Source organism: Chlorocebus sabaeus, chromosome 5 (assembly GCF_047675955.1).
Source record: "Chlorocebus sabaeus isolate Y175 chromosome 5, mChlSab1.0.hap1, whole genome shotgun sequence".
NCBI classification, from domain to species: domain Eukaryota; kingdom Metazoa; phylum Chordata; class Mammalia; order Primates; family Cercopithecidae; genus Chlorocebus; species Chlorocebus sabaeus.
The window spans coordinates 80,363,069-80,377,015 of NC_132908.1; the positions used below are offsets into that span (position 1 = coordinate 80,363,069).

The 13,947-nt window shown below is 45.0% G+C and overlaps 1 protein-coding gene across 2 annotated transcripts in view; it reads left to right on the plus strand.

Moving 5' to 3' along the window:
- Positions 1-13,947, plus strand: part of CDH13 (cadherin 13) — a 1,174,890-nt gene that overhangs the window by 1,110,116 nt on the left and 50,827 nt on the right. For both annotated transcript variants that reach the window (XM_007994196.3, XM_007994191.3), the window contains one exon: positions 12,329-12,471. In XM_007994196.3, coding sequence (XP_007992387.3) covers positions 12,329-12,471 — 143 coding nt within the window. The remainder of the gene's footprint in view (positions 1-12,328; positions 12,472-13,947) is intronic.

A 13,947-nucleotide genomic window follows, 5' to 3' on the forward strand; every position in this document is an offset into this window, starting at 1 on the left:
AACACTTTCACCCATACTAAGAATGTTCAATCCCTGTTTTCATCTAGGATTGATAAGTTTCTGGATTTCAGAAATCAGATAGCATCTGAAGTCACAGCCTGTTAATATGGTAACTAAATATGTTAAGGTCCTAGTCTCTCAATGTTTAATTACTATTTAATTTTTTATTTCCTAATTTACTTAATGTGTATGACATTGTTAAATGTGTGGCTTTATACCCTGAATCTCTTTGTATTTCTGTGTACTGCTTTGCAATCAATTTGGTCAAAAGCAACAATGAAATGATCCTTACGAAGTGTCAAATGTCCCTTTATATGGGATATAAATGTCTTTGCAAAGACACTTATAAAGCTGTGAATACGCTGTTTCCTTGCTCTAACAACTGCTACATTCACATAGGTTTCAAAAATGGGGTGGGGAGCAGTGGCAGCGAGGGCATAGGTGAAACTATGTCAATCACCCCTAGAAATAAATCTGCAAAATGGACTAGCAAGCCCTGACTAGGAAGAATCTGGCCACAGTAAAATCCTATTGCAGGTACAAAAAGGTCCTATTGCAGCAGTTGGGAGATCTTGGGTAAATCCTAACAAAGAATTAATGGCCTTGAACAAGACACCAGGTATGACCTTTGCCAGGAGAAACTAGGAGCAGACTTTCCTGCCTGGAACAGGTGGTGAGAAGGTTTTTAGAGAAGATGTGTGCAGTCCCTGGCAAGTAGCCGGTGCCCAGGAAGTGTCAGTTCCGTTGTTTACCAGGGAAGGCTCAGTGCACGTGGGGCTCACACACAGAGGAAGAGGTCAGAGAGTCCACAGGAAAGGGTGGTAGCTCAGAACGGTGGTTCTCAGGCGCTTGTCTGCAGGCATGCCCGTAATTCACGCTGACCACGCCCACCATCAGTGGCACTTAGCTGTGGCCCCACCTCTTTCCTGCCCACTATTGAAAGTAACTACATGGCAAAGAGCGCCTATTTCCTAGACTAAATCGTTCTCAGACTTCAATTACTAGGCACTGTTAGACACGAGTTCCTTGATATCTACATCACAACTGAGTAGTTTATCTCAGTGGTAAGTCTCGAAGTTTGACTTCGAAGTTACTAAGAGCCTTCCAATAAAAGAACAGTTTAAGCCAATATTGTTTCACCATTGAAAGTGATGAAGATATTAAATTCACACACATGTGCTGTATAATTTTAAACCTTTCTCAAATGTGTATGATTTTTATAAACAGAAATATAGTTTTAAGAAAAGTTTATATCAATTGAATAGGGTGGTTTTTTTAAGGAAATATTGCCATCTTGTGAATTCCAGTCCTGTGTTCCCGAGTTATTCCCCACTAAGGAAAGCCCAGCTGTGGGACATAGACCTGGGTTCCAGCTCAGAGTTTAAATCATTATTCTCAGAATGGTGGTTCTCAAACTTCGGGGAATCAGAGCCACCTGGAAAACATGTTAAAAATGGAAAGGTCCCATCATATCATCAACAGCCCTGATCGTTCTGATACACGCCCAAATTGGAGAACCAGTGGCACAGATAAATGCCCAACCCTCGTGGGCTATTCACAAGGCAAACAAAAATCAAACCATGCTTGGGAGGCGGAGATCCACATTGGAACGACGTTTCTGCTGCTTGCAAGCTGCATGACTCGGGCAAGCTCCTAGACCACTCTGAGCCTTTGTTTTCTCGTCTGTAAAATGAGGGTGGTAATATCTACCTCCCAAGTTGATGAGGCAATGGCAGACAGTAGTATATATGAATACATACATCGTACACCACCTCCTCAGTGATCGATGAATGTGTGCTTCCAGTTGTAGATACAACAGCAGAAAGTAAATGCTGAAAAATAGGAAAACACTCACAACGCATGATTTACGATGTGAGGGAGCCTGCTGGCATGGCCCTTGTCACGAGGGTAATTAAATAACCATTTGTGTACTTACTAATTTATATCCTGTCTCCCTGCTGGAGTGTAAGTTCCAAAACCTGGGGGGCATACACTGCTGTCTTCCCAACACCAAGTTCGGGGCCTGGCGGGTAACAGACACCCAGCAAATATTGATTCCAAATGAGCAAGTGAATAGTACGTCACATTAAAAATATGTGTGTGTGTGTATGTATACATCGACACCTAGGCTGGAAGCCTCTAGACAAAAATGTTAATAGTGCTTATCTCTGGAAGTGGATTAGGGTGATTTTAATTTTTTCCTTTTTTTCTCCTCTGTATTGTCTGAATTTTCTGCATTTAACACAGAGGACCAAATCAGTGTTTCCTTGGGTAAATGCAAGTGGAGTGGAAGCCACCAGCTACCACTGTGCCTACAAGAGCGTGTTTTCTTGTGATTCTGGCTTCTTTGGGGGTTTCAATATGTAGTCTCTAGAATTAAAAGGGTTTAGGGCCAGGCATGGTGGCTCAGGCCTGTAATCCCAGCACTTTGGGAGGCCAAGGCAGGTGGACCACAAGGTCAGGAGTTTGAGACCAGCCTGGCCAACATAGTGAAACCCCATCTCTACTAAATATACAAAAATTAGCCAGGCATGGTGGCATGTGCCTGTAGTCCCAGCTACTTAGGAGGCTGAGGCAGGAGAATCGCTTGAACCCAGGAGGCGGAGGTTGCGGTGAGCCGAGATTGCGCCACTGCGCTCCAACCTGGGCAACAAAGTGAGACTCAGTCTCAAAAAAAAAAGTGGGGCATAGTTTAGGAGAAACAGGAATTTAGTGATTTCTAAAGATAAGTAGAATTTGTTCTTATTCACCATTTCCTTGTCCTGATCATGGACTATGCAAAAAAGAGCTCACACAGCAGGCCGCTGTGTGAGCGGCCCTCGAAAGGCCCTCGACAGCGGCCTTTCGACCTCTGTCCCTCGAAAGGCCTGCCTGACAGGTTGGCCTCAGCTGGTGTGCAGAATTATGGATGTGAGGAAGGTTCCCACTCTCTTAACTGAGAAGAGTGGCTCACTGCACCTAAACTGCCTGTGCAAACAAATGTGGTTTATGCTGAATTCTGCTTTCCCTCTGGGAGTCAAGAATTTTGCTAATGCCAAGTGGAGGGTGCCTATGTGACCAGCGCCCGATAAAAAACCCTGGGCGTTGAATCTTTGGTGAGCTTCCCTGATGGAGAACATTTCATGTATGTTGTCACAACTTGCTGCTGAAATTAAGCACATCCTGTGTGACCGCACTGGGAGCGGACCCCTGCAAGCTGGTACCTGGTTTCCCCAGGATGTTACCCCATGTACCTTTTTTCTGAGCTGTTTTCCCTGCATATTTTCACTGTGATAAGTTTTAGCCATTGAATATGACAATATGCTGTGTTCTGTGGGCCTTCCTGGCAAATCACTGAACCTGGGAGTGGTCTTCAGAAACCCCAGCACACAAACCCACCTAACTAACCCCTGTTGACAGCATGTATCAGATCCAAGGCAACTAAAGGGATGGGAATGTCTGGAGCAGCAAAGAAATGGGAGTTTGGCTGGGGCAAGAGAGACAGATGGTCCAGTGGCTCTTCTGAGAGATCTGCCTGTGGGGGAGAGATGAATGAGCACTTTAGGATGAAGTCCCTTTAGAATTCTGGGTCACCTAGCACATGGGTCAACCAATGCATGTAAAGAAGATTTGTACTCTCATTCGTTCCCTCATGCATGCATTCAGCAACTGAGTACCTACCTATTCAGTGTGTGCTGGCCACTCTTCCAGATTCTAGGTGTGAAGGGTTGAGTAGGATAGATGAGGTCACTGCCCCTAGGAGCTCACATTCTAAGTTGTAGAGTTGGCCGGCGAAGGAGGCAGACTTTAGACAGACCATCCAGAGTGGCTTCTCTAGGGAACACAGAGCCTCAGTGTTGGAAGTGAGATCCTACAAAGCCTAAGACACACATGAGAAAATCTATGACTTATCCCATGAGGCAAGTAGAAAGGTGTTGAGACCAGAAATAATTTGCTAATTTCAAGGAATGAAAGGAAGGCCAGTGAGTCTGTAACTTAGGGAGGCTGAGGAAAGAGGTAGAAAATGCAGGTAGAAAGTCAGGCAGGTCCAGATGGATCCTCTAGGACCTTAGAGACCATAGGTAAGAGTTTGGATCTTATTCTATACCCCATGGGAAGTCACTGGAAGGTTTCAAGCCAGGGATTCACACGCTGTGATATAACCCTGGTTGCTCTTTGGAGAATAAATTGTAGCAAGCAAAAGGCAAGCAAAGAAACAGGTGCAGTGCAGTGGTCTACACAAAAGATGATCCCTAGTGGTCTTACCACATACCTCCTACAATGATCCAAAGAAAGTGGACCCACACCACAGCTACCTCGGTCCACTGCATGTGTGGAGGGTGATGATTCTCTTGGGTATGATATATGTATCACTTGTCGTCATGTTAGGGGTCAGAATGTCTGTAAAAAGCAAAGTTTTGGTCCATGTGCCGTCAGAAAATGCCAGCTGCCATATGCCGGTCAGAACTGTCATGTGCTAGAGCCTCAAGCAGATGTCCACAGGATTTCACCAGGGGCTCTGGGATGCCTGGGAAGGGGATCCAGGGAAGGGGCTGGAGGTGTCAAGAGCTCCTGCCCAGTTCTCAGCTGTTACGGAGTCACAGAAGGTCACAGCTCCAGGATAGGCAAGGCAGGAAGCATCCCATCCTCCCAACCCCAAGAGACCCTGCCCAGACCACTCACTGGGCAGCTCTTCTTGTCCACATCTGCTGGTTGTGGCATCCCCATCCCTGGGAAATTTGCTAATTTCAAGGAATAAAAGAAAGGCCAGTGAGTCTGTAACTTAGGGAGGCTGAGGAAAGAGATAGAAAATGTGGGTAGAAAGTCAGCCTGGTCCACGGAGCTTGCAGTGAGCTGAGATCGGGCCACTGCACTCCAGCCTGGGCGACAGAGCGAGACTCCATCTCAAAAAAAAAAAAAGAAAGTCAGCCTGGTCCAGATGGATCCTCTAGGGCCCTAGAGTCCATGGCAGCCCTTTCTGTTTACTGAGACTGCTTTCTTTGGCTCTGGTTTCCTGGGAGAGGAAGAAAACGGTACCCTGGACTGTGATGGGCTGTGGCTGTCTAACTAATCTAGGATTCTGGAATTCACTGGCCCTTCAATTTTATCTGTACATTGTGTCAGAAGATTTGAAACATGTCCTTTACTTTATACTCAGAGCCATAGCTGCATGAGCTATTTTAAGATAGTGTATTTCCTTCAGTTGGGAGTTCTGTGTCTTTCTGGTTCTGCTTTTAATAATAAATACACGGTCCAGTGGACTGGAATTCAGTAGGGTGTGAAGTATTCCCCTACTGTTGCCCTTCTTTCCTACAGTTTTACAGGGTTGTTTGTAGCCTTCAGGAGGAATATAAAAATACTCTGTATTTCCTCTCCTTTCATAGTTTTTATTTTCTAGGTTTCTCATAGTCTTTCCCATCCTACTTTATATATATATACACACATATATATAGTGACATATGTATTATACATATAAAGTATATAAAGTATACTTTATATATAGTATATTACATAAACTTTTATATATACTTTTATATTCTTTATATATAAAGTATACAAAGTATATATATACTTTATATAGTATATATACTTTATATATAAAATATATTATATAAAGTATATATACTTTATATATAAAGTATATTATATAAAGTATATATACTTTATATATAAAGTATATTATAAAGTATATAATAATGTTTATATAAAGAATATATAATAAAGTATATAAAGTCTAAAGTATATTATATATATAATAGATGGAACTATATATACGGCATGCACATATATATATCATATATAGAGATAGTTCCATCTATTACTATATCTATAATCTCTCTATATATAGATTTTATGTGTATATAATCTGTGCCATGTCTAGTGCTCTGTTATATTGCATCAATCCGTTTGACCATTGTGCACTAATTGCCCAATATTACTTTGTGACATTTTTAAGTGTAAATTGAAAGGAAAGCTATGCTAAGTCATGTAATATTGGCACCTATGCTGTGCAAACATGGGTCCCCTACATCAGGGGTCCCCAACCCCTGGGCCACGGACGTTCTCCAACCCCTGGGTCACAACATTAGATTCTCCTAGGAGCACAAACCCTATTGTGAACTGCACACGCAAGGGATCTAGGCTACGCACTCCTTATGAGAATCTAATGCCTGAACTGAGGAGGAACAGTTTCATCTCCAAGCCATCCCCGAACTGTTCGTGGAAAAATTGTCTTCCACAAAACCAGTGCGTCATGCCAAAGTGGTTGGGGACTGCTGCCCTACCTCACAGAAAGCGAGTGACCCCAAGAAGCCTGCAGAAGGGACTTGTCAAACCTTCGATCTCTTTCTCCTTCCCACCAATACTTGAGCCCCCTGAGGGCAGAGGCTGGCAGCCCTTGGCTCTGGAAGTCCTTCCAGGTCAACAGCTGACCCTGGTCACTTGCCTGGAAGCTTTCTTTCCTGCTCCAAGGGGCCCCTGCTGAGAGTGAGCCTGCCTCCCAGGGTGGCGCAGGCCCCAGTCACCCCCACTGTACTGCCTGCAACTCGGATTCTGTTAATCAGTTTGCCCTGCATCTCCCAACACTGACACCCAGAAGAGGCTGAGGCTTGGCAAGCACTCAGGGCAGCTTCTGTGAAGCTACATTACAGGCTGAAATGAGCTCAGTTTTTAATTTGATTTTTTTTCCTGTAACAAGCAAAGTTCACATTACAGATAAATTGCCCGGAAATTCCAATTTAATAAGGCGTATGCATTTTTTAGGCCTAGAAGCATTGAAAACATCTTGCACATTGGTATTTTTACACTGAAAGGTTTATTAAAAAGACAGTTTTGAAAATGTCAGAAATTTACATAACGTGCCTGGCCAATTGGTCAAAAAGGCTGATTGGACAGAAGTGCACAGAAGCCAGGAAGCAGGAGAGCAGACTGCTCCGTGGTCTTGAGCTGTTCTCCCTCCACATCGGGGAAGATGGCTCCACCGTTCAGTGTCTCCACCCAGCTCTTAGTTCGCATCACATGGGTGCTCAGCAAATGAGTGTCCCTCTGTCCTCCTCTGTCTGCAGGTGTGGTTCTGAGTAGAAGCAGCAAACTGGACTTCCAGGGCATCTGTGGGGCGGGCATACCTCCTTGAGGTCTCCCACGGGAGGAGGCGCCAAATAAAATGAGCAAACTGCCCGGGTGTGGTGGCTCATGCCTGCAACCCCAGCACTTTGGGAGGCCAAAGTAGGTGGATCGCTTGAGGTCAGGAGTTCGAGACCAGCCTGGCCAACATGGTGAAACTCTGCTCTACTAAAAATACAAAATTTAGCCGGGCATGGCAGCAGGTGCCTGTAATCCAAGATATTTGGGAGGCTGAGGCAGGAAAATTGCTTGAACCCGGGAGGCAGAGGTTGCAGTGGGTCGAGATCACTGCCACTGCACTCCAGCCTGGGCGACAGAGCAAGACTCCATCTCAAAAAATAGAATAAAATAAGCAAACAGAGGGGAGCAGAAAGGGTCCTGTGAAAACTCAGTTAAATAGCACAGCTCTAGATACTTGATTATTTTTTTAAGGAAGAAAAAGAGTGAGACACTGTCCTGTAAAATCATCAAAGCCCTGGCTTTCCGTGGAAATATGGCACAAGCAGGCCTAACCGTGCTGCGTATTGTTTCTGAGGACTGCCTCCGAGTTCATGTCTCTAAGCATTTTATTGAATACAACTATTTCTCTGAAAAGCAACAAGCAAACGTGTTAATCGTACAGCAAAATCATGGCATCGTGAGACAAAAAAGGAATGACAGAGGGAGCATCAAAGAGCGTTGCTTGTACACCAAACATGAAAGCCAAATTTATTTAATTCAGTTTTTATTTATTTTCTAAACTGAGCTGAGTAATCAGGGAATAGAATGCGGTTCATTTAAAACTTTCATTATTTCAAATATGTTGAACCACTGCCAATCACTCCTAGATCAACAGGAAACTTCTTACCTGATGAGTTGCCTGGGTTTTTTTGTTTTGTTTTGTTTTGCTTTTTCCATCCCCATGATTGTTCCAACTGAAGGAGAAAAGATGTAATAAACCTTTACCAGGCACCCTCTGCGTCCAGGCACTCTACTCCGCCCTGTGGGTGCAGAGCAGACAACCCTGGCCTTGGGCATGAAAAACACTGTGCACCGAGAAGCCCAGCCCCTGGAATCCAGCGTGCTGTGCTACGTTCCAGCTCTGCCTCTTCTTAACTGGGCCACTTTTGACAAGTTGCTAAGCCTCTCTGATTCTTGGTTACCTCAACTTTAAAACAAGGACAATACCCACTTCATCAGATTGTCGTGAATCACAAAAATAAATGTAGTGATGCTCCTAAGGGGTTTAGCACCAAGCTGGGCCCAAGGAAGCATTCTGTGTGTCTAATGACCAACTTTTACCTGTCCTGACACCAAGGAGCTTAGAGTTTGGTGGAGATGGCAGAGCCATCAGGGCCCGTGTTAGGCTACCAAAAGCATTTTTACCAGTGCATGTGCCTCGCACAGACCTACTGAGGTGATTAATTCTACCGGGAAAGTCATACCGGGTGAACGAGAGGAGATGTATGAGTGGGGTCTTGAAACACAGTAGAAGTTTGCCAGGTGGAAGCATAAACGACTCTTTAAACGAAAGGCTGGTGTTTTTAAAGCAGTTCATTCTCGTGAGTAATTCTTCGCTTCTGTTTTCACAAAATAGTGAAAGGATCATTGCAGCAGCAAGGGCGTGTGGAAGCCCATGTTCGCCTCATCCGTTCTCCCCATCTGTCCCCTGTCACAGTTGCAGCTTCAAAGCATTGTTCCCCGAGGCTCTGCTGAGTTGGATGTTTCTGAAACATTCTGGGGGACAGTGTGAGTCACACCAGGGAGGACACACGAGGCCATGACCCCAGTGAGCCACTAACATACCCACAGTCTGACTCTGCAACAGCTCCCCCGCAAGTGCCCTGCACGAGACCAAGCCCTTTGTGTCAGCCTCAGTTTGCCCTCACAGCTACCCCACAATACCACTGGGACTGTCCCCAAGTCACAGAGGAGGAAGCGGAAACACAGAGAAGTAGCTTGCTAAGCTCAAAGTTAGAACCCGGGTCCTTTCCTCTCCAAAGTCCATGACTGTAACGGCCATGTGATGATGGTGATGTGAACGGCTGGGCAGAGGCAGCACAGAGGGTGACAGCAGACCTTGGCTCCAGAGAGCCAGCCTCCAAATCCCAACCATGCCCCATACTAGCCAATGACCTTGGCAAAGTTCACATATCTCTAGGCCTCTCAGTTCCTCATCTGTAAAAGGGGAGGAATAATATCAACCTCCCAGTGCTGGTGTGAGGGCTAAAGGCGTAGATGCTGGAAGCTCCTGGAGCAGTTGCCCAGCCGGTGCAAATGTAAGGCTCCATGCTGCTGCAGCTGTGTTACTATTAATATTAAATGGAGGCTGCACCCTGAGGCTGTTTTAGGAAAGACCAGACCAGACGTCTTCCAGGAAGCATCAGCAGGAGCCTCTCCTGGCGTCCTTCTGCAGTTGGGGGGTCTGGTACATCCACTTTCCAGGACAAAAACTTGATTTGATTCTTGGGTCAATTCACATGACCCCAACCCAAAAAGGATTGATACCAAACCAGAGTGCCTCCGTGTGAATTAAATTTACAACAGCGCTGCATCAGAGCATCTGGCAATGCCGACTGGAAGCCCAAAGACCTCCAGATGGTTGGTGCTGAGACTCCAGGAGAGGCTGGGAGCACTCAGAGGGGCTCTGGATGGTGACCAGGCAAGGGTGGTAGGTGAACTGCTGTCTGTGCTGGGGCACTGTGAGGCTTGTGGTGACTGCACAGATGCCCATTCCCTTTGTCAGCCAGCAATTTCTTATTCCCTGGCTCCCCTTCTCAACAACCCAAGTTGACCATCCCTTCTTCAGTGACCACAGCCTCTCCCAGGTAGCAATTCCATTGCTGCCTCCAAGATGACCTTTAAGTCATGGACAAGGGCAGTTCTTCTTCTCCTTGGCCACACAGGAGGCAGCCCCCTTGCTTCCACCTACATCTGAATAATCCCACCTACCACACTTCGATTAAACCTAACTGTATCCTCAGAGGCCACCTTTTCTCAGAATTCAGTATCTTTTTCAAAGTAAGATCCTTCAGATGAAACATACCTGGTGACCACCCACCCTGAGTCACTAAGTTAGCTGGGAAGCAGTTTTGAGTGTGGGTTCAGGGTCGCAGCTCTGAGGTCAGACCACCTGGGCCCACATCCTGATTCTACGACTTGAGTAGCTGTTGGTTTGTGTCTCAGAGTCCTCATCTGTAAGAGGGGATATTATGCCTACTATAATAAATCAGTAATGCCACGGTAACAAATTATTGCAGACATGGAGGCTAGAAATTTATTCTCCCACAGTTCTGGAGGCCAGAAGTCCAAAATCAGTCTCACTGAGTCAAAACCAAGGTGTTGGTAGGGCCATGCTCCATCTGGAGGTCTAGGGGAGGATCCTTCCTGCCACTCCCCACTTCTGGTGGCTGCAGCATTCCTTGGTTTGTGGCCGCATCACTCCAATCTCTGCCTCCGCAGTCTTCTCCTTTTCTGTGTCTCACATCTCCCTCTGCCTCCCCCTGAGGACACTTGTGATTGCACTTAGCACCTCCCAAACACCCCCAGAGAACCCAAAACGATCTCATCTCAAAATCCTTAGCTCTGCAGAGTCTTTGCTCTATAAGGTAACATTCCCAAGTTCCAGGATTAGGAGGTAGATATCTTTTTCCCTGTGAAGAGTTGAGAATCATTTGCTCCAAGCCCTTCAGTTGAAGATTTTCAATCCTGTTGATTAAATCAGGTTTTAAACATCCTTAGACCCAAACCTGGCCATACAAGGCAGAGAAAATAAACTTCATGCATCTTTACCAAACCAAGGAGCTATCAGTTCCCATGTCTCTTCCTGGGGATATACTTCAAAGATCAGTAGGAAATGGCAGAAAAGCGCCAACAGCATCTTTCTGGCTTAGGTCTGCAAGTGGCACGTTATCCAAGCCACCCAATTCAAAGAAAGCTGAATCATGCCCAATTTGAGTCTCCCTGATAGGTAAGACTATTATTTCTTACTCTGTGCATCTCTGTATTGTTTAAACTTCAAAAGAGCAACCTCAAAACAAGTAACATTTTTAAATCTTGGATGGCTTCCCATTATCCAAAGTTCAAACCCCTTAAAACAATAGTTCAGGCTCTCCGTAATCTTGTCTAATCTGTTTCTCAAAACTCATTAACTTTTAGTTCCCTTAAAGAAGCTATTTCAAACACAACCCTCTACTTTCTAGTCCCTAAATATTCATTTACCCAGCAAATATTCATTGAGTGTCACATATGTGCTAAGCAGTGTTCAAGCAGCTGGTGTCACAGCAGTGAACAAATTTCTTGCCCTCATGTAACCTACATCGTAATGAATGTGTCTGTTCCATGTGAATATAGTTTGGCTGCATCCCCACCCAAATCTCATCTTGCATTCCCACGTATTATGGGAGGGACCCTGTGGGAGGTAATTGAATCGTAGGGGCAGGTCTTTCCCATGCTGTTCTCGTGACAGTGAATAAGTCCCAGGAGATGTGATGGTTTTATAAGGGGAAACCCATTTTGCTTGGTTTCATTCTCTCTCATCTGCCACCATGTAAGACGTGCCTTTCACCTTCCACTATGATTGTAAGACCTCCTCAGCCACATGGAACTGTGACTCTATTAAAACTCTTTCTCTTGTAAATCACCCAGTCTTGAGTATGTCCTTATCACAGTGTGAAGATGGACTGATACAATTTGTTAACTCATATTCTCTTTTCCTGGTTTTTCTGTCCTCTCCATCTCTGATGACATCCTATCTATTCCTCCTGTCTTGGTTTGGATGCAGCATTCCCTGTGAGGTGCCCAATATTGCTCTGGATCAGAGGTAGTGAGTTCTTCCTCCAAGCATTGATGTGCCCTGCTTGTACCTTCACAACAGCAATTCTCCCACTAGTCCACAGACAAGATGTATCCCAGGAGTGAAAGATACAAGACTGGACGTGGACTCAAGATTTGGACTGTGAACTCTGCTTTGCCTCTGTGAGAGCTGGGCAGATGGCAACAGCATCTTCCTCCTAGGAGTGTCAAGAGGAATAAAGGAGGCACACACACAAAGTGCTTAACACAAAGTAAACCCAGAGTCAGTGGCCTCATGACTTTGTGAATGAGCATCTGTAACAGAAATGACGGTTTTGGGTTTTTGTTACCTATAATCCAGCACCTAGCATAGGAGCTCATGCCCTGCACTCTATAAATGTTTCTTGAATCTACTTTGAATGCAGAGTGTGACATTGTTGGGATTTGTTTCCAGGTATTCTGTTTACAAGGACCCAGCAGGTTGGCTGAATATTAACCCCATCAATGGGACTGTTGACACCACAGCTGTACTGGACCGTGAGTCCCCATTTGTCGACAACAGCGTGTACACTGCTCTCTTCCTGGCAATTGACAGTGGTGAGTACTTGACAAAGACCATCAAGAGTATACTTTTCTACTACAAATATACTTTTACATTTTTAAATTTCTTCTGATACACCCAGGGGTGTTCTTGGGAAGAATATAAGTGTGTGGTAACAGCGAAGTAAATGTTTAAATATACATATATTGAGTTCAGTAATATCTCCACGTCCCAGAATCCTCGGATCTTTTTGGAAAGCAAGTAATGTCTGGTGAGAGGTCAGAGCAGTGAACTCACCCTGTCCCATCTTGGGCAGGCGTGGAGGTTAGAAAGCCACGCTGATGTGCTTTGTCTTGGTGTCATGCTCTCATTTACAAAGAGGCTCTTGGACTTAATGCAAGTTGAAAGAAAGTCCCAGAGGATATCACTGACCCTGACAATTGAATTGTTCCAGTGGCTTTTATCCTATTATGATGCGCTGTCAAGGAAAGGCAGCAGGTACAATTAGTTAGTGGCTGCACAACCACAAAGCAATTGCTGTTCGTTCAAAAGATGATAATGCACTATCCGTATGCCAGTCCCTGATTAGGTGCTGGGGGCACAGCAGTAAACAAAACAATAGCTGTCCTCATGGAGCTGACGTGCAGAAAGAAGGCAAAGTTCAGAGTGCCATGATTGTTCTTTGTTCTTTTGAGATCAGATTGCTGGGCACAAGGGCAGAAGAAGGGCAACATCTTCAGAGACTGCATGGTAATCTAGGCATGATGGTGGCCTGGACCAGAGACTAGGAGGGATTGATAAAAAGAGAGGTCGTATATATTTTGAATGCAGAGCTGACAGGATTTGCCATTAACCGAGATGAGGGCATTCCAGTTGGTCTGGGGACATGTTAAGCTACAATATGTATTGTGTCAATCACACAAGAAGTTTTGTTCTCCCTATTATTCCTAAAAGCCAGCTGTTTATGGCTAAAGACTCATTTTTCAGTCCTTCCCTATCAAGATGAATATTTATAGGTGCCCATTGTTATACTCAACAAGGGTGAACTAAGAGTTCTCAGTCCTGGTCCTCATATGCCAGCTACTCACACAAACCATTAGGAGACAAGTCTAAGAAGTGAGCAATCCATGTGGCATACAATAGGTAGAGAGTGCTTCACAATAAAGGCAAGCCTTGAGCTTAGCCTTGAAAAACGGGTAGGATTTAGATGAGTGTCATTACCCAGGAATCTAAGACAGAGGAATCAAAACTAGAAGGCGGCACAGCACGGAGGTGAGAAAAGGAAAAAATAACTGTTGTGTCCGCTATAAGTGTGTATGTAGGAATCTATTTGGATGTATGTGGAAAAGTCACATCTTCAAAGCCAGATGATTCATTTGATAGAACAGGCAACCAGAAGACCCTGTAACTTCTTGAGGAGGAAACTGACATGATGAAATATCGGGTAGACAATGTTCAGCAACTGAGAGCTGGACCAGATCTTGTGCTTGCTCCTGGAGACTCATAAATGAATAATACATGGTCCTCGTGTT